Source organism: Podarcis cretensis (assembly GCF_951804945.1).
Source record: "Podarcis cretensis genome assembly, chromosome: 4".
In the NCBI taxonomy this organism is placed as follows: Eukaryota; Metazoa; Chordata; class Lepidosauria; order Squamata; family Lacertidae; genus Podarcis; species Podarcis cretensis.
Window position 1 is genome coordinate 32,495,028 of NC_137173.1, and position 27,485 is coordinate 32,522,512.

The 27,485-nt window shown below is 42.0% G+C and overlaps 1 protein-coding gene across 3 annotated transcripts in view; it reads left to right on the forward strand.

Moving 5' to 3' along the window:
• Nucleotides 1–27,485, forward strand: part of LSAMP (limbic system associated membrane protein) — a 460,055-nt gene that overhangs the window by 375,795 nt on the left and 56,775 nt on the right. For all 3 annotated transcript variants that reach the window (XR_013838256.1, XM_079974033.1, XM_079974034.1), the window contains exon 4: nt 26,751–26,885. Coding sequence is in view for 2 of the 3 variants with exons in the window: in XM_079974033.1 (XP_079830159.1) it covers nt 26,751–26,885 (135 nt within the window). In the remaining variant the exon portion in view is untranslated. The remainder of the gene's footprint in view (nt 1–26,750; nt 26,886–27,485) is intronic.

The window sequence follows — 27,485 nt, forward strand, 5'->3', positions numbered from 1 at the left end:
GCCTGGCAGCATGTTAACTCTTTCTGCATATAATTTTTCCTCCCGTTTTGTCATCTGCATTTATTTGTCTTGAGAGCAATGAAAAGAACTCGAAGAGCTTTTGAGATTTGTGACAGCAAGCTGCAAATAGAATTATTTAAAACACTTTCCTTTTACAATACTTAAATATAGAAAAGATTGGTGGGCTATGTGCATGGCGTACAGTGGGGAGGGAATCATTGTTTGGAGAGAAAAGGAAGAATAGCCTCTGCAGGTCTAGATCTTGCAAGTGCTCTTGTACTTAGAATAATAGAATTATAGAATTGTAGAGTTGGAGGGACCCCAAGGGTCATCTAGTCCAGCCCCCCTGCAATGCAGGAATAAGTGGCGTGTCCCACATATTCATGCATAGAAATGCATTTCTTACAGATTGACTACTTAATGAGTTGTGGCTGAATTCTGGAGGTGATGGGAAAGTTCTGTCTGTGGTGTTTGATTTGTGATGGCTCATTCACACATGCAGTCAACAAGTGATGAGAATGCATGTGTGAAACGGAATTATAGAATTATAGAAATGGAATTCTTTTTTTAAAAAAAAACATATCCAGCCATTATTTCTGTCAGTGAAATAATATGATAGGGATTGTGATAATGAGGTAAACTGGTGAAAGCCCATATGAGTGAATACTCCTCTATATTTTTAAAAATGCATGCACATAGGTTAGCATCACTGGGAGAAAGTTAGGCAAGCACCTTTCATCCTGATTTCGGTGTGCTGGGATTTTGTGTGCCATGTGTAGAGGGACATCTGCATATGCGAGTCTAAGTGGCATAGCTCAGACATTGGTTCATGCCCTACAGTGAGAACATGGTCTATAATATATAGAAACATGTACGTGGTCTGTATCTGACAACCTTTTGACTTGGGGCTGCAGCCTGACACAAGAACGTGGAAGAGGTTTCATAAACTAGCAGTCGTCCATAGTCATTTGCCTACTACAGCTGATACCAAATGGTTTCCATGGAGCTACCTTCAGTTAACATGGAACATTCTGGTTTTAAAGCTAAATAACAACAAAAACAAAAACAACAACAATTTATTACTTATATCCTGCCCATCTGGCAAGGTTGCAAATGAAATTGCATGTGGAATTCCACTCACACAGTGGTTATATTCAAACAGTACATTAAACCATAGTATAGCATGACAAGCATAAGCTGCAGTGAATTTTGGACTCACACACTTTCTCCTCACCTCCAGCACGACTGAAAGGCGAAGCAGAATCTTTTGCTTCCAGTTTCAAATAACCTCAATCTAGTATGTTGTCCAAACATTAAAATGTAGCTAAAATTAGCCCTGGTTTGTTTAAACAAGAAAGCATCATAACCCATGGTTTGAAGCTGGATTGTTTGAAACAAGCCATAGTTGAGATTAACCACAGTCAGGTTCAGATGGCAGGGCAAGCTGTGGTTAAGGTAAGATGGAAGTGAAAACTCATGAATTCCTCCCCGTGGCTGCACGGAGGAGGGAAGAGCATGCGACCCTAAGTCTTGCTGTGGTTCATTCTTATCATGCTGTGGTTTGGTGTGACATCCATACTGGGCTAATAAGGCTCCTCCTCCTTCATGCTACAGTTCTTTGTGCCTCCACCGCCACTCCACCAGCAGATTCCAGCTTGGAAGGAATTTGTTGATGATTTTAGTCCGTTTTACAGTCCTGCCTTTCTTCTATCCTGAAACTCCAGGCAGTCTTCTATCCAAGCACTGAGAGACCCAGGTCTGCTTGGTCAGCGCCTGTATTCTTACAAGAGAAGACTCTTGTAAGGCATTGTTTTGATCCAAGTCTGATTTAACTGCAGTCCATTGAAATGCAGCCTAACAGCGGATTAGGGGAATACTGCATTTGTATAGCTTCTGCCATGTTCCTGGATCTTAACACAAGCTAGATAGCTGGGTCAGAAAGACCTGGGTTGCCATGGAGTTTTCACAGAGACATGAAAGTATCCTTAGACAAAAGTGTTTCTGTAGCAGACGCTGCATCTGATCAAGCATGGGTAGGGTGGGTGTGTTGTGTGCACATACATTCAGTATCTAGCGCTGGCTTGCACAGCTTGTTGCTATCCAAACAGTGCAATATATCAGCTATATATGGCACTGTGCAGCCCTGGTCTAACATAATGAGTTTTGTTGCCATGTTGTGCTCAGTTCTACTTCTGGAATGTGTACATTAAGTCTTCAGTGTCACTTTAGAACTTGAAGAAATGAACTTCTAGAGAGTCGATTTGAAAAAGGCTCAAACCTTTTTAAAAACAAAACAAAACAGACAGTGTGGGCTATTTAAGCTGTCTTTCAGACTGCATCCTTCCTGCAGAAATAACCCCCTTTTATCACTTGAGCAAAAAGTGCTCATGTATGCCAGTAGAAATTGGATATGTACAAAATTTTGTTTAACTACCGTTCTGATGTCTGGGTATTCAGTGAAATTAAAAGACAGAGAGGCAGATGCTGTTGCCAAGACGAAACAAAAGGATTGCCTAAACTTAACTCAAACAAGCTGCTTTTTTTCAATGAATGAAAATGAATGCACAGCAATAAGAGCACAGTGACTTTGTAACAGGTTGCTGGGCTGCATCCAGGCTGAGACTTGTTTTGTTGGCCCATTGGTTTACTTTTATTTACTTTTTGAATACACAACTCCTGTGTGTTACTCACAGGGATGGATGGAACTCTAATATTGCACAGGCTATTCCTGCAATTCCGGGTTAGCAGACTGTCAGACTTGAAGAGGTTTAGTTGGAGAGAGCAAGCAGTCTAGGACTGGACTAGGTCTAGGACTATAGTCACAGAAGTGTGGAGCTAGAGACCTTGTTGCTTTTCTGCACTCTGTATCACTACATCTCACAAAGGAGATCACAGAGCTGGGGGAAGATATACAGTATAGAAAAGGACAATGTAAATGCAGCTCCTCTGCTCTTAAGCAGGAATGTTCCAACCCAGGTGGTCAAACACATCTCCCCTCAACTCACCTTTATAGTGATTTGGCAATGAAAGGCTTGCATCAGTTTAAGACTGATACTGGGCTTTGAGCCAGGATGGTGTCACACAGATAAAGAGTTAGGGAGACATTTTAGACAAGTCTGCAGAGAAGTAGGTTGAAGTTTCTGTTGTTTCTGAAGATACTACTAGACTGCAGGTTAATAAAAGTTGATACCTTTTAACACCACACTATTGTGTGTGTTCCTTCTGCATGTGGGGACGCTTATAAAAGGGATGGAATATATTTCCTTTGATGAGAACATGTAAATCATTGGGACTTACAGGTTTGGGGTTTGTTTGTTTGTTTATTTGTTTGTTTGTTTGTTTGTTTGTTTTTTAAGACACCAAGAGAGGAACATATAGAGGCTTGTAAAGTTATAAATGGTATAGAGCAATTAGATAGACTGCTTCATAATAATAGAACTGAAGTATGGGGAGGGTCACCCAAAGAAGCTGATAGGCAGTTCATTCAGGATAAACAAAAGCCAGCATTTATTCAGGCAAAGACTTTGAATCAGTGGCAGAGCTCCTGCATCACATGCAAAAGGTCCCAGATTCAATCCCGGGCATCTCAGATAAGTTTGGGGATGGCTTTAATCAGACATGAGGGAGAGCCTCTGTCAGTCACTGTAGATCAAGAAGGGGGAAAAGTTGGCCCTTCAGATGTTGCTGAACAACAGCTTCCATCATCCCTGATCATTGGCCATGCCAGCCTGGGCCGATGGGAGTTGGAGTCCATCAGCATCAGGACAGCCAAAGATTTCCGATCCCTGCTGAACCAGGTGGACAATACTGTACTAGACAGTACTGAACTAGGTGGAACAATGGTCTAGTATAATGCAACTTTCTATGTTCACACAATGCACAACAATCTTATGAAATGCATCACACTAGTTATGGTAATAGCCACTACCTTACCTTTTCTTTTCTTTTCTTTTCTTTTCTTTTAGGATTCATTGTTTGCCACAATAGCTAAATGGGAAGGCTTTATTATAAGGAAGCCGTTTTCATCTTATTTCCGAATGCTGGCTACCTGTGCCTGAACCAGAAAGACAGTTATTGTCTTCTTAATCTCAACTGTTCATAGCTAGTGGGTTAAATAACAATAAAAAATTTAAAAATAACCCACGATGGCGGAAGAGAGAAATTTCCTTGTCAAGAAATGCTACATGGATAGGATGCTTTTCTTAACCAGTAGAATTAAATTCTGCCGCTATTCCATCCACGTCATACCATTCTGTTAATGTAAATGTTTATGAAAAGGCTGGGCAGTGGGGGAGGAAAGCCAAGCTCTTCATCTGGAAACATTCTGTCAGTATATAAAATATGCCGATGTATCTGAGAGTTAGGCTGACACTGAAACCATAAATCCAAGATAAATAATTTATCTTCTGTGAACACATTTCAGTGTTTTTTACACATCCATTTGTTTCTAGAATGCAGTGGAGTGGGGCTGGCACTCCCTGACAAGTCTCTCAAATTGTGTTTTTTCCTAACACTGGTGTTGACAGCAGTGTTGCAGTTGGAGTAAGGTTTTTCCTCCAAGCCTTCACTTCATAAATGGTGAATTAGACCACTGGAATAATAATAAAAAAGAGCACTTTGGCCAAATCTGGCATTTCCCCACACCCACCACTCAGTTGCAGATCAAGAAAGCAAGAGCTATTTTTAAATGTTTAATGAAAAAAATGTGTTATTCATTAACAGGAAAAATGTTGTTAGCCTAACCATTCTTCAAAATGCTCCATTTTGCCTCATGGCAGGAAAGGGGAAATAACTGGCATGAAAGGAGTGGGTAAGAGAGAGAAACTTAAATTAAAAAGATTTCTTCTGCTAAAGAAAGTGGGATAGTGGAATTCTTTTGAAATAGTGGCTCCCTATTATAGATGAGTAACAATGGGCTCCTTAAGTCTAACAGCTGTCATCATGTACACAGGAAAGAAAGAAAGCACAGGGAAGAATGACAGCCCGGTCCTAACCATATAGAACAGCACTGTTAGTTTTGTGACTTTAATATGAAGACAATTTACTGTTGCTTCCAAATCTAGAAATAACCCAACTCAGTGCAGATTAATTCGCTGCTGGATCTAATTCCTCCCCACTTCCTCAAACCTTCCAACTCCGTGATTCTATGAAGTCTGATTGTTTGAAGAACTGATGTCAACTGCAATAGGTCTTAAGAGTCATCAACAGGCTCATCACAGCTATCTGCCAATCACCCATTCCCACCACCCTTCTGAGTAATACCCCTCCCCACCTTCTCACTATATAGAAGGGTCTGGTGACTTCTGTTTCAGTGTATCTGAAGAAGTGTGCATGCACACGAAAGCTCATACCAAGAACTAACTTAGTTGGTCTTTAAGGTGCTACTGGAAGGAATTTTTTAATTTTGTTTTGACCATGGCAGACCAACACGGCTACCTATCTGTAACTGATGTCAACTTAAAATGGATTTCACTGTCAGTGACACAAACCCGAACAGGCTATTTGTTCCCGTTTAGCATGAAAATTGTGTTCTTGTATTTTTCTTTGGTTTAGTGGATCTCTTCTGTCTTTTTATTCTCCCAAGCATAATGACCCACTTCTTTGCTGGTGATATATAGATATTGTTATAAACCAGTTTGTACGGTAGTTGTGATTCTTTTTTTAAAAAACCACACACACAGCAACAGCCAAATTATGCTCCAAGTAAGATAATCACTTTCCCTCTGCTGTTGTATTCAGATCCTGCTAGTGAGCTTCGCCTAGGCATCTGGTTGGCTACTATGAAAACAGGGTGCTGATCTAGGTGGGCCTGTGGCCCAATGAAGCAGGGATTTTTATGTGTTCTTAATGCCAGCTTTTTTAATGGATTTGATGTGAAGTGTTAATTTCTAAAACGTTTCAAGTCAGGGTGCTGCACTATACTGGAAGCAGAAGTCTGGAGTGGGAAGAAGAGAATGGAACAAAAAGATCAGGGCTCTGTACACAACACCACTTCCCAAACCAGCACTGGATGCAGAGTAACTGAGAGGTTGTACACAGCCAAAGTTTAGGTGAAGAAGCTCAGGTGAAGAACATTGGGGGCGGGGAGGTTATTTCCCCACAGCTCCTGAAGCCATTCCAAGGGGTCACTTGTAGTGAGGTGTCATCATTACACTGATGATACCCACCTCCCCCTCTCTATAACATCTGAATTAGGAGGTGCCTTGCAAACCCTGGATCAGTGTCCGAACTTGGGGGTGGGTTGAATGATGGCCATTAAACTGACTCTGAATCCTGGCAAGACAGAGGTGCTTTTGATGGGTGGCTCCTGAATCCAGATAATTGGTCAATTGCCTGCTTTGGGTGGGGTCGTCCTGCCCCTGAAGAAGCAGGTTCATAGTCTGGTGGTGCTCCTGGATCCATCCCAGTCACTAAAGGCCTGAGCGGTTAGAAGTGTCTTCCACCAGCTTTTGTCTAATAAGACAGCTCTGGCTGTTTCTGGACTGATAGCCTGAGCAGTGTTGTCCCTGCACTGGTAACCTCCAGGTTGGATTACTGCAATGTGCTCTATGTGGGGCGACTCTTGAGGTTGGTTCAGAAGCTGCAGGTGCAAAATGTGGTAGCTTGACTGCTCACTGGGACAGGATATCAGCAACACATCACCCTGCTGTTGAAAGAATTTCACTGGCTGCCAGTTAGCTATTAGTCTCAAGTTTGAGGTGCTAGTTTTGGTGTGCAAAGACCTGTGCAGCTTGGGATCAGGATATCTGTCTCCCCTCTTATATAGCCAATCGATCCCTGTGCTCTGCAGGTGAGGCCCTCCTGCAGATATCATCTTTTCTGATTGATTCTGAACAATGTAGGAATTGGGCCTTAAGTGTCGCAGAACCTACCCTTTAGAATTCTCTCCCCTTGAATGTTGTGCCCAGCTAAAAATCATAAATAGCTGCCATCTGCACATGCCCTAATGTGAGAAAGAGGAAAGGGATGGAAGTGAGAAAGACATCTGAAGGGAGAGCAGGGAAAACACTTAAATATTTAGGGTTTCAGCATATAGGCAGGGCAAAACCCGGGGGAACACAATCCAATATTTGTTCAGGTTCCTCAGTTTATGAAATGAATGAAGCAGCAGAGGAATGGATTAAAGTTTACTGTGAATTCTAGTTAATAAAGGGTAAAACGTATCCAGTCTCTTTGAAATACAATTTCTGGTCTCTAAAATTGAAACAGCTGTAGTTTCCATGTGTGCGTGGGGAGGACTTTTCTTTTCAATGCTGAAAAGATATGTGTGATTTTGTTTAATTGCTTTTCCCTGCTGAAGGGACCCAGAGAGTTGTGTAATACGCAGGTCTGTGATCAGTGTTTTTGTACAGGTAAAGGAAATGCCTTGGGCCATTTTTTCTTTTAAAGAAGAGCAAATGCTCAGCTATTAGTTTGAGTCTAACCCTGATTACATTTCTCCTAGGAGAGGTTCCTCAAGAAGTCTGAGCATAGCAACACCATTTCCTAGCAAAGCACATGAGAACAGGTCTACAGCTCCTGGTTTAGTACTGTTGCACAAAACTGGTGGCCTGAATGGTGACCTTGGAAAAGATTTGCCACAGGGAGAACAAGATGCTGGAATAGAGGCACTTTTGGTCTCATCCAGCATAGCTATTCTTATGTTCCTAATATGGCATCTCCTCTCCTCTGAGATCAACCTGTGAGGCCACCCCCTACCTGACAGTCTTGGTGTTCACGCTGTTTGTCAAGTTTTCTCTCCAGCACGCATGTGGACTGTTCCAGACCCCCATGCTGCAAGGTAGCAAGCTTACCAGTTAATTGAGACCAGAAGCACCCACTTTTGTAGACTGCTGTAGGGATTAGATGTGCTGCATGAGTAAAACTATGCTGTGTCGAATGACAAAATAAAACAGCTGCATGAGCATCCACTCCCTAAACTGAGATTGGCCATGTGGACAGTTCTGAACAGATCCAATTGATACTTTTCTCTGGTGTGATGTGAAGGCAATGGAGAAACACTCAAGAGTTATGATGTTAGGACAGTGAATAAATTGTGCTACGTGTTACTGTGGAGAAGCTGAGAATTCAACTTGGGGGTGAAATTTTTGGAACTAGTTTCACACTGAGATGGCTTTAAATGATGTCACTCTCAGATGTTACACTTGTAACAGCACCTGAGGAACTGGCAAGAAGGGAACTTCCTTCCTAAGCATTATTGTCCATGTATTTGGGGAAGGATCATAGTTGAGTGGTAGAACTTGCTTTTGCATAGAGAAGGTCCCAATCTCTGAAGTCTCCAGGTAGAGCCAGAAAATATCCCTGCCTGAAACATGGAGAGCCACGGCCTGGGTTGTAGATGATGCTGAGCTTGATGGACCAATAGTCTGACTCTGTGTAAGGTAGCTGCCTATGTTCCTATGTATTCCTGTACCACTTGGGCCTATGAATCTTAATACCAACTGGCTCTTTCAGTCCTGAATGAGTTGCCTTCATACTTCCTGGAAGGCAATCTTGAGCCATTACTGCTCCTGTAATAGTCCCTCTTTCCCTTCCAACAGCATATCTCATGCACTTCGCAGAACCTGAGACATAAAACAGATGGGAGATTAGGTGGCTGTCAGATGAAACTTTATCAGAAATATAGGCAGCCTAATTCTTAGCATGTACAACAGATGGGGGAGTAATTACAGAAGCCCTGGGTTGCCAGTTAGTGTCCAGATCAGTAAAACATTGGATTGGAGCTCTGCTGCCCTTTCATATTCAATTAGTAGACTTCTCCCCCACCCCTAGAGTTTGGGGTTGGTTACAATTCCCAGTTCTAGCAGCTTCCTTGGATCACAGAGGTCATTGGCTCACTTCTCTCACTTATTGGCTGGCCTTGCTCAACTGCGTGACAACTTGATAGGGCAGGGTTTATACCTTAGCCTTCATCCGCCAAAACAGATTAGCGCATGAGTGCAGTGGAACTGCAAACAGGTCAGCGAGAGGCAGTTAGAGAGCCCCCCTCTGTGATCCTATCTGTCTCAAGCCTCCTGGCAGTCACGCTCTCCTCCCAGCCCCTCAGTAAGAACCAGCGCTTGTACACAGCAGAAGCCTAGAGGGAGAAAATTAAGAGGAAAGTGTGGGGAGTCTGACAGGGATGTACAGAAAAGCTAGGAAGGTAGGTTCCCTGCTGTGCAAATATGTATTTTTCAGAGCTGCATGTCTGCTGATGTCTGCTTACTTCCCCCTTCCCCCTCCCCACTCTAAATAATCAATCTACAAGCTGTCAAACAATTTTGTGGGGTGGATCATACTTCAATGCAGAAGTGTCTTAGTATCAGATCTCTCCCTTCCACCCTATTCCCAATTAAAAAGCAGGTAATGGCAATGGTAGCAATTTCTCACTTACTTGGAGAGGTATCACTAACAAAATATTTGCACTGATATCAAACTACACAGTGCACATTAAACTACACATTACAGTGGTACCTCGGGTTACGAACTTAATTCATTCCGGAAGTCCGTTCTTGACCCAAAACCTTTCTTAACCTGAGGCGTGCTTTCGCTAATGGGGCCTCCCGCTACCGCCGTGCCACCAGCCCACGATTTCCGTTTTCATTCTGGGGCAAAGTTCTCAACCTGAGCTACTACTTCCGGGTTAGCAGAGTTTGTAACCTGAAGTGTTTGTAACCCAAAGCATTTGTAACCCGAGGTACCACTGTACATATTACAAATGCATGTTTTGTATCTCTATGTCCTTTTTAGTACTTAAAAGTAAGTGCCTGGGGCTGATTTGAATTGGGACCACAGCACATGGGGAGAGGTTATATCCTTCTCTTCCCCATGACAATGACAACAAAATCTGCCCCACGTGCAAAACACTGTAAAAAGAAAAAAAAATCTCATTGGCACTAATGGGTACTACTATTTTCTTAGTTATCTGGCATGCAGGGACTCTTTTTTTTTTTTTTTGGCATTGCAATGGAGGAACAGAAGGATTAAGCCTCCCGCCCCCATATGCTGCAATCCCTAGCAGGCTCTGTGAATTTTCCTTTAACTGAAAACAGCAACAACATACAGAGTAGCCACCTACGCATTAACCTAATATATAGTTTGGCCCTTAGTGGCTAAGCATCAAGACATCACTCTTGTCACCAGCCTATAGGTCTACAGTGAGACATTTTTCTGTCTGCAGATTAAATTGCTAATGGTCACAGTGCAGGAACCAAAGATCTATTTCTTTCTGTATCCTCACATTACCATAGCACAAATATCTGTCAGCTGAGCCTGCTTTTGGTGAGATTATGTGTTGGTGACAGCTCAGTTATGTTTACCCAGAAGCAAGTCGCATATTAGTAGTGCAATGGGAATTATTTCCCTATGGTTAGGATTGCAGCCTAACAACCCAGCTCTTCCTTATTCAGAAGCAACTGAAATAAAAATACAAAACACCACACCGAAGCAAAGAAGTCTGTGACCAGATGACCTATATGCCTGCTCACTTTGCTAACAAAGTGCTAACTGTTAATGGACAAGTTCTCCTTCCCATGGTTCTTTATCTTTTAACTTGACTTGGTCTGTACAGTCCTTTAGACAGAGGTCTGACCTCTGTAAAGAAGGGCACAAGGCCACCCTAGTTTTCTGGCTGGAAGCCATGACATTTGAAACCAAATGCATTTTGCAGTGGAACACTAATGGTACAAGCCAGTGCAGTTACTTGAAAATAAGTGCAGTTGAAACCAATGAAGCAAGTAAACATAGTTATGTTCTGGCTGAGTGTGCTTAAGACTGAAGCCATACAACCCAATTCTGTGCATATTTTCTCAGAAGTAAGTCCCACTGAGTTCAATGATAAGTTCCCTTTGCACATTTTCCTGTGTGTGAGCTGCAGTGAGCTCAATAGGACACATGCACGTAAATATGTATAGAACTGCTGTTCATATTGTATTTTCTTAGCTGATTGGGATGCAAAGCCCTTATAATCATTCCCTCTGTTTTCAAGTTCAGATGTGAAGGGTAGGCCCTTATGTGGCCAAAACAGCATTGACACAAAAGAGGGGGAACTGTGAGGAGGGAAATGAAAGAAAGCATAACAGTGGGGGGCATGGCTGACTGATTGACTGGAGCAACAGACAGGAGCACTCTGTGCTACAACATTTTCTTGCCGTTCCCACTTATCTATGTATGTCTGTTTATTACTGGCACTCTTTCTGTTGACTTTTTCCTTGTTCTCATGCAGCCTTCTTTCTTCATATTTTTCCTCCTCCCCACACACACACACACACACACACACACACACACACACACCATATGCCTTTTAGGTTGTTGTTGTTTTTTATTAGCCCTCTGTTTCTCTACCTTTCTTAATCTTTTTTGTTGTTGTTATTTTCCTTTCCCTCCTTCCAGTTTCCTGGTCTTTTCCACGCTCTTATCTTCCTCACTCACTCTTTCCCCTGACTCGCTGCAGGAGCAAGACTGCATTTGCTAAAAATTGTCTGAGAAACTAGTCTACAAAGCAGAGTGGAAAGATACAATCTGTTGGTAAATTTTTGCCATTTTTAATGTATATAATGCCTCTTGCTCCACCTCTCCTGAAACTGCAAACTGCTGAGATTTATGGCAGAAAATCGCACCAGGATATTGGCATAACCTCTAAGCCAGAAAGTTGTTTTTAATCAAACCCAGCATCCTATTTGGATTTTGGACTCAGAAGCACAAGGCCAGCAGTTTTGACAGCAACTTGGAGATAAGAAATTAAGTGATTGGGGGGAAGGGCATTTTTTATAGCTATTTTGGTGTTTGATGAACAGTCAGGAGTACTAATTTTGCTCTCACTTCACTTGCCCGTTTTTTAAAGCTATTTAAGAACATTAGCCTTGCACTTTTTGGTCAAGTGCTGGCTTGTGAAGGACACAATTCTGGCTACTGCAACTTCATGGGGACATTTATCCCCACTGAAGAGCAAAGCTCTTGGCCTGTGTAACCTGCCTTACACATAGTAAGTAGTGATGCCACCTAAATAAGAATGCCATCAGTTCACCCTCTGTCTCCCCTATTGCAACAGAAGTTCAAGAATAGTATATACATAGTCAGTTTGCAACAATCTGAAGGAGGATTCTCCTTATTGATGCTCCCTAGAAATCAGCAATAGTGAGTCACACCAACAATGTCCATTTGGTCAGTGGTCTGCCTATTAGCAAGTAGATTTAGAAGGTCCTCTGAGTTGCTAAACTGCATGTGAAGGAGATTAGACTTTAAACTGTAAAAGAGAAAAGATGTTAGGCCTCAAGACACAACCACCCTGTACCAGATAAAAGCCTTGCCTTACACAAAAGCCCTATCATTTTTCACCCTTTTGACTTCTCTGGGATATTTATAATTACATCTAAACTTGACTTTGAAAAATATGCATAGCAGGGTGCATAAGATATACAGTGGTACCTCGAGTTACAAATGCCTCAGGTTTCAAACGCTTCAAGTTGCAAACTCCGCTAATCTGGAAGAGTTACCTTGAGTTGAGAACTTTGCCCCAGGATGAGAAAGGAAATTGTGCGCCGGCAGCGCGGCAGCAGCAAGAGGCCCCATTAGCGAAAGCACGCCTCTAGTTAAGAACAGTTTCAGGTTAAGAATGGACTTCCAGAACGAATTAAGTTCATAACTTAGAGGTACCACTGTACAGATATATAGAGAGAGATCTCAAACACATACAATGTTGACTTCAAAGTTAACCCATAGCCATTATCCCAATGGCATCATCCATGTCCATATGTGTCCTGTCTCTATGAATGAGCAATGGAAGGGCAACTGCAAATATGTCATTGAAAATGATAGTGGAAAGGTGAATGAGGGGGAAAGGAAAGTAGGAAAATTGTTGAATTTCTTTTTTTTTTTTTTCCTCTCAGCTTGATAGCAGTGGTTTCCCCCCAAGGTAGTGTTATTTGTCCAGTTGTACCAGCAGACAATAAAGTCCTGAATGCACACTGCCTTTATTGTACCATGCTATCCACCATGAAAGATGGCAAAGGGCAAAGATGTATGTCAATCCAGCCCAGGCAGCTAGTGATGAGCTGAAGCTCTGAAGCATGAGGATTTACAGCCTTTGTCATTATTCACTGTCTGAGATAACATATTGATAGATGATTCATTTAATCATATAAACTACAAGGACCTTTGTCCAAGATCACCAGAGAAACAAGTGAGTGTATCAGCCCTACAAATTGAGGCATACTCAGCAGGATCCATCACAGTCAGAGTTGGGAATCTTACATGTATGTTTGTGTGTTGGAGAGCGTGTTGTATCTTGTGGGGTAGGGGTGGGCAGAAGAGTGATCAGGGTTACCTGTATGTGTACTAGGGAGAGTACTGAGGCCCAATACATGTATGTATCCTGGGATGAAAGAAGGCTGGCAGAAGAGTCTGCAAGAACTGTCTATCTTTGGGACAGTTCTGCTGTATTTGCTTGGAATCTATCAAAATCCCTTGGGCTTCACTTTCCGATCTTCAAAAGAAAATGGTCTTCCAAGTGAATACAAATGGAAGAGTGCTTAAGATCCACAGTGCTATCCATGGTTTTAAAATAATAGTACAGTTAGCGGGGGACCAAGAATGGGCAATGGACATTTTCAATTGGTTTTCAGTGCTATTTTCCAAGAAGTTATACTAGTGATGTCTTTTTTACCTTATTGCTACCATTTAAATACTGTGGTTTCCCCCTGAAGTTCTTTACCTTGCCTTGCCTTGTATGCTACATCATATATAAGTGACTGGTGAAATTAAACAGTGCTATATAAAGCAGTTTGGAATAAAACAGTGGTATAAAAAATGAAGCATGTAAATAGAAGTATAACATACTCTATACTATACATATTAATATGTATTTTTCTTCTAGGTGATATAGTTTCCACCTTTAGCTGGGACTAGGGATTTAAGAAGGATTTTTTGCCCTTCCATCCTGTATTTCTCACACGCAGCACTGTTTCCATTCTTCTGCAGTTTGTCTTCCCTCCAAACCCAAGATATTTAGCTTGCTTTCCTCTGTGGCAAATTGACATACATTAGGTAATAACATTGTTATTATGTTATTCCATTCTGTTCATTTCAATTCAAAGGAAAAGCAATGCAAATGGGAGAAAAAGCACATCTGTTACATATCATTTGTGGATTGAAAGCCACAACAATAGTGACTGCTGGCTGTATTTGCTGGATTGATTTCTGTACCAGACATGGGTTGAACAAGCCAACATCAGCAATTACCCTCCCCATTTCCATTACTGACAGAATTGTCTGACATCCCTACCAGATCCACACACCTTTTAAATATCCCAGTGATGAGGGAGGCAAGAAATTTGTGAGGATGCTGCCTCCTGTCTCCTCTCTGGTCCTATCAGTCATCCCCTTCTGTGGCTCCCAGAGTGAAGGTGTGGCCCATTGAGAGTCTCAAGGGCAAGTCAAAGGTGCATTAAGGGCTTCATTCAGCTCCTGGTTCTCCACCTTTGGCATGAGAGACTAGGGCCCTGCGGGACTTGACATCTTTCTGCAGGGCCTGCAAGACAGAGCTGTTCCACCAGACTTTTGGCCAGGGTACAGCCTGACTCCCTCCTTTGGCAATCTTCACAGAACTCTAGCCCAATGGTTGCCATCAATTTGATTTGAATTAATTTTATAATGAAATGATTTTAGAATGTTGTATTATTTTATTGTTGTTAGCTGCCCTGAGCCCGGCTTCGGCTGGGGAGGGCGGGATATAAATAAAAATTTATTAATTTATTATTATTATTATTATTATTATTATTATTATTATGAAAGGTGTGAATATAAAGCTCTCGTTCTTTGCATATATCAGTCAACTCTTTCACACACCTGGTCTGCCTCACTGTTTTACCAACTGCCATTAGAGTCCGACCCTTTCCCCATTCATTCACAGATTCCATTTACTATTCTCAAGCAAACCACTACAAGCAAGGGTCCCAGAAGTGAACCGTGTCTCACAAAGGCTTTATGGGACTTTCCACAGAAACTCACACAGCAATTAGAAAGGTAGTTTAAATGCATTTTTAAAAATCCGCCTTCCACGCCCACTGGCAGCATGTTTGTCGTCTGTATTTGAGAAGCAGGCACGGGGAGAGAAGCCTGGTAAAAGACAGGCTTTAAAATGAAGTGACTTGTCAAGTGTGTGACTGTGGCAGGGATCTAGAAGGCAGTAAATTTAGCAGCTTTCTCTTCCACTGACAGCCTGTCATGTGCTTGAAACGTAAATAGTGGTGGAGACAAATCGCTGCTGTTTTCCTATTAAGCTTTGGCCCACTGGCCCGCTGGCCTCCTGGCAGCATTTCCACCCACCTTCCTGGCGCGCCTCATTTCGGGGACTGATGTGGGGCCCTCCCATAAGCTCTGGAACAGGAAAGGAGAGAATTATGGTGTCAGTTTTTAAGTGTCCTTGGTGTTATAGTACTGTTAGTCACATGGAGGAATAGTCTCCTTTTCTGATGTACCTGAATCACATCGTGTGAATAACCTGGAGAAGAGGGGGGGAGAGGAGCCTACATTTTTCTCCCCAATCCCCATCTGGCCCCAGTCACCATTCAGTTTGCAAATAAGGGTCATACAAAATACAGGAGATCTGTGGTTAGGATCTCTCTCTCTCTCGGCTCCTCCAGACAAGCTGTTTATTGAGTATTTGAATGCACAAAGTTTATGTGGATGTCCAGTTTTTGCTGAGCATTTGTCCTGATTTGTTTGCCTAAGCTGAAGGACAAGATGTATCGTCCTTCCAACCAAGCTTGCAGTTGAATCTTTGCTGATGGGACAGCATCCCAAATTGCACCTGAGAGCAGCAGGCTAGCTTTTAGGGACACAGGAGCCGACCACATATTCCATACAACTCTGCTGCCGAACATCTTGCCACTGCCTCACACTGCCTAATATCAGGGCCAGCCCTGCCACAACTACACTACTTGACATGCATATGCATGTAACAAAAGTCTGGTGAGAATGAGACTTTTTTTGAATGGAGAAGCAGCAGGAAGACAGGCATTTTTAATCACAGTAACAAAGCATGAATAGTTATTTTAATGCTTATAGGTTAAGTCTATAGATGTTTGTATTAGACTTAAACAAAAGGAATTTGTTTCCTACTGAACCTAGTTACTGCAGGTCTAAATTTCACTCCACATCCTCTTCTTCAGAAATTTCTACATTCAGCCATATTCTTTTTCTCTTCTTTTCCCAGTGGAAAATGAAGCCATTCTAGGGATGAAGATGACATCCTTCTCTGTTGCTGCGCTTTGTGTTCCCAGCACATTCATTCAACTGCATCTCTTGTAGCATTACAAAATTCTCACAAGGACTATGCAACCAAGTCACTTTAATACAATCCACGGCTCCCTTAGGTATGGCAGAGCAAAGGCACGACAGCAAATTCTGCAACTCTCTTGAGTACACCCTGACAAAGTTCCTAACAAAATCCCAACTCCCAGAGTTTCAAGAAGAATAGTGCCTAAAACTAAAGTCCTTTTAACCGTTCATCTGGGATGGCACTGCTTTGTGTATTCAACAACACTGATAAGTGGTGCTGAAGCCTTAATTACTTGGGATCCATTTGCCCGCTTACCCAGGACGTAGAGGTGACAAAGAAGCACCAGGGATTCAGTTGCTTCGGAGAAAAAGTTTATTGTGATCTGCGCAGAGGCCACCAGCGGAATTATTTCCAAAGGCTGGGGGGGCCTAAAACACGTAAGCAAGCAGTTTTTATACCCTAGCAGCACCTCCCAACCACCCCACCACCAGTAACTTATCATATCATATTCCCCCCTTTGCCTTATGGCCTCATTGGGTGTTGCCAGAGCATTTTGGCAGTGCACTCCTTTCGCTTATCAGTCAAGCCTGCATATCTTATTTGCTCCAGATGCATTTCTCCTCCTGCTCTCCGGACGTTGCCTTCCAGCTGTCAATGCACCCCCCCTGCCCACTCCCTTCAGTGCATGGCAGAACAGGGTGCTTATCTGCTCACTAGAGACACATGGGTCCCTCTAGCACAACTTCTTTTCTGTCAGTCTTTGGAATCACTTATTTGATTTATTTTCTCTGCTTCATTCCTCTTTGCTTTATCTCTTTCTGGACTCCCCCGCCCCCACTGTTCCATTTTATCTCTTTCCCTCTCTTTCTCCCATTCATTTCTCTTAATCAGCCTTCCAGTCTGCTCTGCATCACCTTTCACTTTACAATTTTCTTCTCTCACACTTCTGTTTTTCTCTTGAATATTCCAATATTTTCTATGGATTCATTTCTTCTGTGCTTTGCCAATCACTCTGTTCTTCCACTTCATCTTGGGCCTGCAGACTTTTTTTATACACCAAAACATGCATATCAACTAGGGAAATGGCCAAATGATGGAGCCCAGCAGCACCAAATCCACAGTTCTTTTTTTGTACTGTTAGATCAGATATTATGCCACCAGAGCAGAAATGTAAACATGAGTCAGTGTCCAAAGACTCCCCTGTGTGCAATCTTCTAATCCCAACTCCTCGCACTATGTTGTTGATCACTCCCTTGCTTTGCCCATCCCTTGAAAAATTCTGCCAGTGACAGTGGAAGGACAAATTGTCTGGTCTGCAGTAAGGCAGTTTCGTATCTCTCCATGGGCAGAAACAATCCAAAGTCCACAATGCATGTTTGAGCCAAACGAACTCCATAAGTTATGATAACATCCATTCAGGTACATGCCCAAATATTTGCAGCTCTGCGGGGTGGCATGATTTAACCCTGTGATTTTTACCATTTATACCATTATTTGCAAATGGTATAAACTAAAGCCTGAATAGAGATCTTAAGTGGTTTCAAATTTATTTTATAAACTCATCATTGTGCTCAGTTAACTGACCTGGATTTATAAAAACTTTTTTTATTAAATTAAAAAACAAAACGAAACTGGGTTGTTGTACCCAAAACCAAGGAGCTTAACTAAAATCTGGGAATCAACAGTTGTTAAGAAACCTTTCAAGCATATCACTGTCACTAGGGACTGCAGCAGGTCTTCAACCCATTCTTTATGCTCCCTTCTACTCCATATTCCCTTTGCTAAGGTGCATGGATATGGTTCAGCAAGAGCGAACATTTTGTTCCCAGAGTCATTGGAGAATACGAAGGCTGGCTGGTTGTTCTGCTTTAATTGCCTTTCAAATGCTTGCACGGCAAGCAATATACCCATGTCCCCCAAGCAACTCTTAGGCTCCATTATGCTGTTGTGCTGAACATAGTCAGTAACAAACCAATTGATTTCCTCTGTCTGTCTTCCCTCCTGCAAAAGAGAACTGCCACCCCACACCCTTTTTCCTCCTTCTTTTTGAATGGTGGTTATACCAAGACAAGAAGCAGAGGATCTTATTAAAACAACTGAGAAATCGATCTGTACCACTCAGCACCACTTGGTCAATGCAAACTCTTAGGCATGGATGACAGCATCAGAATTTTTATCTGAGAACTGTGTGCATTATTCTCCTTTTTAAAGCTAAGGATTTCCCAGGTCATCAAATAATACTTCATTTGGGCTGTCTTTGAATGACCTCAAAGTCTTGGATTTTATGATAACTCTTTTAGTGGTAGAGTGCAAAATATCAACTCTGCACATGGATATAATTTTGGCTTATTGTAAAAACTTCCAATTGCGTTCCTTGTATATACTTGGACAATGATTCACAAATGACAAAACAAATATTCCTAGGTGAAAGTATTAAAGGTGAGTCAGAAGGGTCAGAGTATTAATGAGGGTTCATAAGTATGTTTTTATCTTTGCACGTAGTATGTCTATATCTGCTCAATATGTGCTCCAGAGTGTGTGCTTTTTTGTCCATTGAACCTTGGGAAGTGGGCTTTCAATACAAGGCTGCAGGAGAAATATATCAGCTGTGAGATGGTTATTTTCTGCCCAGAAGATGTGCATGGAAAAGACATAAACTGGAAAGAACACTAGCAAGTCCAGCTAGAGGGAGTAAGGTGGGAGCGATGGGCCTAGACTATAAGCTCTGAAGCATCACAGCTAATGCTGTGGACTGGGGAAGCTGGCTTGACAGCCCATAAATGGGAGCCTTCAAAGAACCAGCCAGAGCCAGACCTCTTTGCCACTCTGCTCATTGCTGGTTATGCATAAGAATGAGATGTCTAAAACCGTTGGTGGCATGGAGCTCGCTTACGCAGCATGCACTCAGCTGTGTCTTATTGCTTTGACAGAACAATTGTTAACCAATTTTTACCCTGTCTGCTTTTGTGCCTAGAGCACTTGATGCTTCTTTGAAACCTGGGACTATTATTCTTTGATTCATTTATTGGGATTTTGTAGCCCGCTCTAGCTTCTGAACGAAAAGAATAGGTAGCTTCCATTTCCAGTATAAACAATATACAAAGATATATTTTGCTGCCTGCACATACAGCAAAAGCATAAACTGTTTTGAGTGTTGAGTGCACAAAGCATACTCTACAAGTGCAAGGGGCTAGGGGAGCCCTGATGCTGTCTGCTGTCTCCAGCATCACATAGCTTCCTTAGCCCTGCCCTCAAGGTCCATCCATTGAGATTGGATGTTTGCCAGTTGGATGCCTGTGCACATAGACCTTGGTGCAAATAGGCTGCCACTTGAACCAAACCTCAAGGGTCCTGACTGTGGACACTGACCTGCAACTAAGCGTAACACATAGGGGAATGTGAGTTGCATGATATCTGGAGTGGGGCCAGCAGTGTGTCCTTGTGGACCCTTATACTCATGGAAAATCATTATGGTGTAAAGAAAGCAAGAGAGACGTGGTCATTTGGCTGTCAGGCAATGCTTTCTAGCCACAACCTGGTAGTGCTCCTCTTGCATATCTCCTAAAGCAGGAATGCAACAGCACTGATGCAGTTTTAACCATCTCATGCTCAGTCTCCCAAGCTTTCTTCTTTTCTCAGCTCCCTATCCCTACCACTCTCCATCTCTCTTCATTTCTGGCTTGCCTGATCCTCCTTGCGTTTCCTGCCTCCCCAGTCATTCTTGTTTTCCATTTTCAGCGTTGCCTGTTGCCTTCCAGCACGTCCAACCCTTTTACTCATTTACCATCTGCCACTCTCTACTGATCTTTGGATGTGTGTGTGTGTAATTTAAAACAAGTCTCTTCAACTAAGGGACAGATAAAAATGCCAAGCTCCTGGAAATCTGTGGTGGGTGAAGAAGAAAAGACTGATAAACAGAGGCTTCAAAGTTGTAAATAGGAGGGGGAGAAAATCCCCAGCTGGAGGTAAAACAAGAAAATGATGCCAAAGGCTCCCTGCACTATCTTTGTTTTTCTGAAGCACAGTCCTGGGGAATGCAAGGTGGTGAGCTGGGGAAAGAGCTAGGTGAGCTAGACCTTAGACTAAACATGAAAAGTGCGGAAAGAACAAAACAAAACAAAAAAGGACCCTCCATACAGCACTGGAAGCTGCCACAGAAAACTTCAAATGGCATCTTTTGATTGGCACTCTTTTTCATCCCTTTGCATCTTGTTTTAAGCGGAGGGTGCCCAACACGGTCTCACGGCCCCTTCTGCTCTCCACTCCACACATCTACAGAAGGGTGTTTGAAGAAAACAAACAAAGCAGCAGGAATTCTGCTATTTCCCCCACCCCATACATAAACATATACGTAGGTGAGTCTGAATGTTATCTTTGTGTAAATACGCAACAAGGAGAAGAAACAACAAAAAACAAAGAAACATATGTGGGTGGGTGTCAGAGAGAGAGAGATGCAAGGTGTGTGTGTGTGTGTGTGTGTGTGTGTGTAAGAGAAGGATGGCAAGGAATTTTGTGCTCATCTCCTCAACAGAATACATCAGTGAAGTGAACATGAAATGTCTGCTTCTGTCTGTAGTTGATTCTCTTACCTTTAGCTGCCAATAAGGATGCTACCAATAGATTGCTGTTCTGGTAAAAGTCCTGTTCTTCAGTTCAGGCTTATGGAAGTGCTTTGATGACAAGCTAGGTATGCTTAGAACTTTGAAAGATTAATACCCTATAAGGAGTAGCATGGTAGTTAAAGAACATAGATGTCCTATTTTTCATTACTAGACAGATGTTCTACGTATATGTATAACAGACTCGGGGGATTCTCACATTTGGATCCCCATGCTTCCACCCAACCTTTGCTGCCTTATTAGAAGAAAAATCCTATGCCTGAAAGCTTGGAGTGGGTCTTTTCCCGATATGAAAATGCCTATGAAACATTACAGATGTAAGAAGTGACCCACTAAAGGAAAATACAAGAGAGTGTGAAAAATGTGAATATGGCATTAAAATTGTATATGCATGCTAGGGCAAAACAATTTGTGATGCTGTGAATAATGTAAACCTTTCCGTATTTGTATTTGTATTTGTGGTTAGGGATATATTTGGGAATGGTTCTTCAAAACAAAAGGTTAAGTATTGTATATATCTTCATGTGCTTCTATGAAGACACCTAGGTGTACCTGCAAGTTCTCACAAGAAAGGTAGTGTACAGTGCACATATTTAAGTTCCAGGGGGTCATGTACAGAGAGCAGCTTTTGAGCTCCATGGCTGGACATCAGAACCCACAGCCAGAAATACAGCAAGAGTCTCTGGGAAAAGGCAGGTGCCCAATATTTCAGTTGGCCCATGGTGCTTACTCTTCTGGTCCTTCTGGTGTGGTTGGTGGTGGACTGGTAGAGACTGAAGCCCATTGCCTAAAGTTAAGGCCATCTGGATTTGCTCACAAACTGACCTATGGGACATTGCTGAACTGCAATTCCCCTCATGGGCCATGCTTGCTGGGGCTGATGGTGGGAATTGTGGCATAGCAGCATCCAGGGACCAAAGATTTCCCACACCTGCTCCTGAGCAACATGCTTTTTATTGACCATGGAGAACCCTCCTTTCCTATATTCTATTAGACAGTAGGAAGATATGGCATGAGTATGGCTTGGCTGGGCAACACCTAAGGGAGAGCATGCAAACCATCAATCTAGGAGTCTCTGAAGGGTATATTCCCCAAGGTAAAGAGGGTGGGCAAAGTGGTATATAACTTGGATTTATGAGATGTCACTAAGAAAAGGTCAGTTCTGTAAAGGTCAACTGTATTTATATGCTGGCTAGCCTTGCCTTAGGAAAGTGGTGAAGAAACACCCATCACTTGGGATATATATAAAGCTAAACTAAGAAAACATTTGGAGAATACACAGTGGGGAGCCATCTGAAGCTATAACAGTGGAGAATGCCAGCAAGCGGGTGGTATTCCCAACTTGCTTATGAAATGGTGCAAACACACAGACTTGCTCTGGAAATTGTCCAAAATGTCCACCTTCCTCCAGCTCCCTTTGCTGCAGTAAGATAGCTAGCAACAAACAAACACCCTGCTGTTTCTCTTCTTCCCTCCCCCCCCCCAAGAGCTTGACAATTTAATGCCTCCCTGCAGACAGACTCTGTTCTTCTTACTATTCATTTCCGTCTTCCTCAAAAATAGCCTCCAACCTCTTTTAGACATTTAGTTTGGAGCTAGCAAGACCCACATTCTCTGTTTGGTGAACTGAATTGGTGCAAATAGCGCTCAATCTCGACAAAGAGGTCCAGTTAGAATACCCAGCTGTGTCAGTTTTGTTTTGTATTAGTATGATACAGCATCACAATTCAATGAATTTAAAAATAAAAATAGTTTGCTTTAAGGGCCCACAGCTGAAGAAAGAAAGGCTTAAGTATGAGTTGCATTTCATAGCTGTTATACAGTATATGGATCAAACTGTCATTCTGTGAACAAACGCAGTTTAGCTAAAAATACAGCAGCATTTTGCTGTTCATCTCTCCCTGTGTCCTTCTTCCTCTTTCTTTTTCTATCAAAGTTTTCTAAGGAACAGGGTGCTGTTCTAAATTGTAAGCATGTACAGCTCCAGGCACACTGCAAGAGTGATAGAAATATACCAGCGCAGCAAATATAGCAACAGTCACTGACACTCAAGGAATAAGGCCACAAAAGTCTTAGCAGGGATACTTGAAATAGTACATAGTTTAGGGAACAGCTGTTATCACAAATCCCAAGCATCACTGTGCTACAGAAAACACTTAAGACTCCTACTGCATTTTAATACGTTGAAGAATAATTGGGAAAACATTCACCCATGTTTATTTACACACATATCTGTTTAGAACCATTACCAAAGGAGCAAGGATTTTGCTGTACATATTATGGCACCATTGAGGTCTTCTCCTGATGACTATGAAGTCTGTGAAGGGGACACACACATAGTCCCCTTAGTCATGAAGTGGTGAGATGCACATCCTTTTCTCCATTGAAAAGTACAGAGAATTGAAGGGGAAAGTTGGAAGCCTGACATTCTTTCCCACTTCCTCTTTCCAGCTTCAGATTAATTCCACTAGATCTGACTTTTAAATAGAGCCCTTGGGAAAGCGAAGTGTGTTCTCTCTCTCTCAGAGGAGGGGAAGAGAAAGAGGATTAACCATAGTGGGCATTGCCAGGGTACCCGCTCAAACCTCAAACTGAACCCATGGATCTGAAAAGTTGATGACCCCGCATGAAGCACATACTTTAAAACATAGGGGCCAACTCCTAGGAGTTGAGGTCCCTTGACCCACCCACCCCCATAAAGCATTTGAGGGGACTGCTCCCCCCAGTTTATGGGCATTGCCATTCAAATTGTGTGAGTGTGCCATGTCCTGTGATCAAATATGCAGATCACCCATGTGTTGGAGATGTAACAAAGAGAAAGGCTCCTATCTACACATGTGGTGGAATTGTACAGAATAATATATACAAGGAACTCAAAAGACTACTTAAACTTACTTTTAAAAAAAGATCAGAAATTTTCCTCCTAAGCATGCTGCCAGAGGAACTTGGAAAATCAAAAAGACTATTGACCATGTATGGGATAACAGCTGCCAGAATATTAGTGGCAAGAAACTGGAAGAGTCAATCAATACCCAGTATAGTGGTTGGCAGAAACTAATGGTAGAATACCTGCAGCTATCAAAGATGACAGGAAGAGTTAGAGGTCAGACAAAACAGAGAGTCTATAAGGAATAGAGAATATATAGAGAATACTTTAAAAATTATGGTGTAAACAGAAATCTCCTGGCAGAATTAGGCTGATCCTTGAAATTCATAAAAGGTAACGAAGGTATAATGAAAAATCACAAGAAACAGGTAACTATGTGGTATAATGTACATAACAGATAAAGTAAAATGAGAATACTTGGAAGTCTTTTTAAATGTTTGCAGCACTTTTTATTTCTAATTGTGTGAATAATCATTGTAATAACAAAATAGTTAATGTTGAGAAATTTCACAATTACGTATGTTTTTTCTCTTCTTTTTTCCTTGATTTTTATACACTTGTCCTTATCTTGCATTTTTCTTTTCTTTCTTTCTTATGTTGTAAGCTTGTAATGGCAAATATTATATGGATGTATTCATTTTAACTCAATCAAGATTGAAATAAAAAACAACAACAACAAAGCATCCCTCATCTAAAGAAATCTAAATCCAGTAGCCCTGATTCTGGAATTTCTCAGCCCTCAGGTAAATAGGGAATACATAGCAATATAAAAGGAAGGGAGCTTTGGGCGTTAAAAAAAATGGTGGGGGGAGAGTCAGCATTGCATCCCCTTATCTCAGTTATATTGAAAGCTGGGCCTGCATATCAGATGTCCTGTGTCTGTTCCTATCTGCATGTCCATCTCAGCATGCAGAGCAAACAGGCACCTGTTCATAGTCCAAGAGCCCATACTGAGAAAATTACATTGGAAGGAACAGATTATGTGGCTATTTAAATGTCTTAGGGTGTGAAATCTCCAAAAAGTGCCAACCTTACCAGCACCTGCTGGGGTACTAAATGAGTAGCATCCTACTCTGGGGGCCCATATTTATCTCTGAGAGCATAGGCTCTCTCAAGGTTCAAAACAAGCTCTTCTCCCTTCAAAGACACTCTGATTTGTCTACCTCACATGGAACGCCTTTTTCATTACTTCTCCAACAACACATTTTTGAATGGTAACTGAATAATTCCCAGATTATGCTAAGAGGGTTTACTTTGTCTCCAGTGAAAGCACTCTGCCACCACAAAGCAGCCATGGGATCCAGGTGTCTGTTGTTCTTTATATCAGTCTTGGCAGATTTTGGAATTGAATGCCCATGTTTATCCAACCCTAGTCTGGAAGAAGATCAGTGAATGTGGATCAAGACCCTTCCAAATGCAGAAGTGTTTCTGCCCAGTGACAAAAATGGAAATTATGCTTTAGCTGGGAGTGTTTTGTTTGGGACATTTATTCTTGTTATTGCTAACTCTTAAAAAAAATATCTACCCAATGTTCTGGCCAAAGTTTCATCTGTTCTCTTCATATATATATAAAAAAACCAAGCAAAGAAATTTCAACCAGGGTCTTGCCTACATGCTCTGTTGCACTCAGCTAAAGAGAGCTGGCTAATGTACTTTGTACTCTATGTCACAGGAAACCCATGCCAATACTGTAAAATGAATGGAAGGTTCAGAGACACTGGGGCCACTGTAGGGAATCCAAAGGGAACAGAAGCTTCTAAGGATGGGTCTTGCTGATATTGCCATTCAGTTGACAGTCAGTGGAAAGGAAGCAAATGAACCTCTGTTTTTCACTTGCTTGCTTGCTTGCTTGTTTTTGATATATTCACATCTGGACCATAGATAAAGATCTCAAGTCTTACTGAAATGCTTCTATGAAGAAAAATGATGGCAGATTCAGGACAGACAAAAGTACTTTTTCACACATATCATAATGAAACTATAGCATTAAACTCAACCATAGAATGTGATTAGGGCCACTAATTTAGATGGGTTTAAAAGGGAATTTAAATACATGCGTATTTTCTCTCAAAACATGCATTTTAACTAGTGCTGGGCCAAATATTTTCCCCTCCCTTGCTTTTGTGAGGCCATTTGTGATGACTTCTGGTGGTAAGCAAATTCTGTGAATTTCCCAAGGGGCAGCTTGCTTTTAGCAATGAGGGCTTCCCCAAAGACAGGAATAATATTTGATGGCTTGGTGAAAACTTTAAAAAGTGGATTGGTTTAACATTAGAGATTACATGGCCCAAGTTTTCTCACTTTTTTCACACACAAAAGCTTTGCCGCCATTTCATACAGTGGTTATGGGGCCCTCAAAGTAGCCCTTGCTTTAGATTTTGGTACATCTTCACTGTTAAAAAGAGTCAGTGAGATCCGTTGGGCAACTGGTTGCGTGAAATTTGAGGGGAATCGTTTTTGTCTCATAGGGGTGTAAAAGGATTGAAAAAGAGAAACAGCAGCTGTTTTGGTCCCTGTCAGGCTTTAGGATAGGAGTGACATTGCATGCTAATAAATATTCATAAAAAAGGGGGGGAAAGAAAAAAAAAAAGACATTGCATGTATTAGCACCCTTTACATACATATTTGCTTCTGTGTCCTGTAAAGTCTGGTTAACTTGTATATTGACAAATAAACACAAACATCATCCATTCTCTATAAAGGAAACAGAGAAGAGGGAGTGAAAAACATCATCATGTGTGCATATATTTGTAGCCACTGCCAGACTGGCTCACTTCAGTACCCAAATACCTTCTACATGAGCTGGCAAGTCAACCCAATTTTCTTCAGGAGTTCAACTGGAGTCTCTAATTACTGGACGTGAACCTATTTCCCAAAACTCCTTATTTTACAGATCTTTCTTTCATACCAAAAAAAAAAAAAAAAAAATCCTATTCCATTCAATGCCCTCTTAAGTAATTGAATTATGTATTTTGTCTCCTCTCAGGGAGGGAATTTGAAGGTGAGGAAGAGTTCCTGGAGATTCTGGGGATTACCCGGGAACAGTCGGGCAAGTACGAGTGCAAAGCTGCAAACGAGGTGTCCACAGCAGATGTCAAGCAAGTCCGAGTCACTGTGAATTGTGAGTATCTTTGTTACCAGATTGGGGTGTGGAAAGCAACACTTAACTTCACCACATTGCCATGCTGATAACAAGAAGGAAAGCTTGCCTTACCTGACTGAAAATAATTCTTTTAACCTTTGTGGGCTTGCTTCGGGGAGGACTTCAGCATGGAAAACTAGTTTGATATCCCTGCTGAGCTATCAATATCCATTACTTTAGCCCAGGGTTGGCCCAAGACATTTTGGTACCACAAAATGCTGCCCCTACACCCTACTAGGCTGCCTCTGTGGACCCTTCTGCCTGAGGCTGTTGCCTCACTTTGCCTCATGGATGGGCCAGTCATGTCTCAGCCTCTACTTTATGGGTATCCACGGGGAGGAAATAGCAGAGGAAATAGCAAGGAGGGACATTATCTTCCATCCTGGGATGGACCATAATCCCCAGATTCACAGCTTTAGTTTTCATTTTTTTTAAAAAAAAGGTTACGATTCTGGCAAAATGTCCAGGCACTATTCTTCTTGGTTCTTTGTGAGGAACTAGCCTGCTCTCCACTTTCAGTGTTTAAAATTACCCTCTGCACTCCGAAAGAATCGCTGTCAATACTTCCCATCTGAAGAA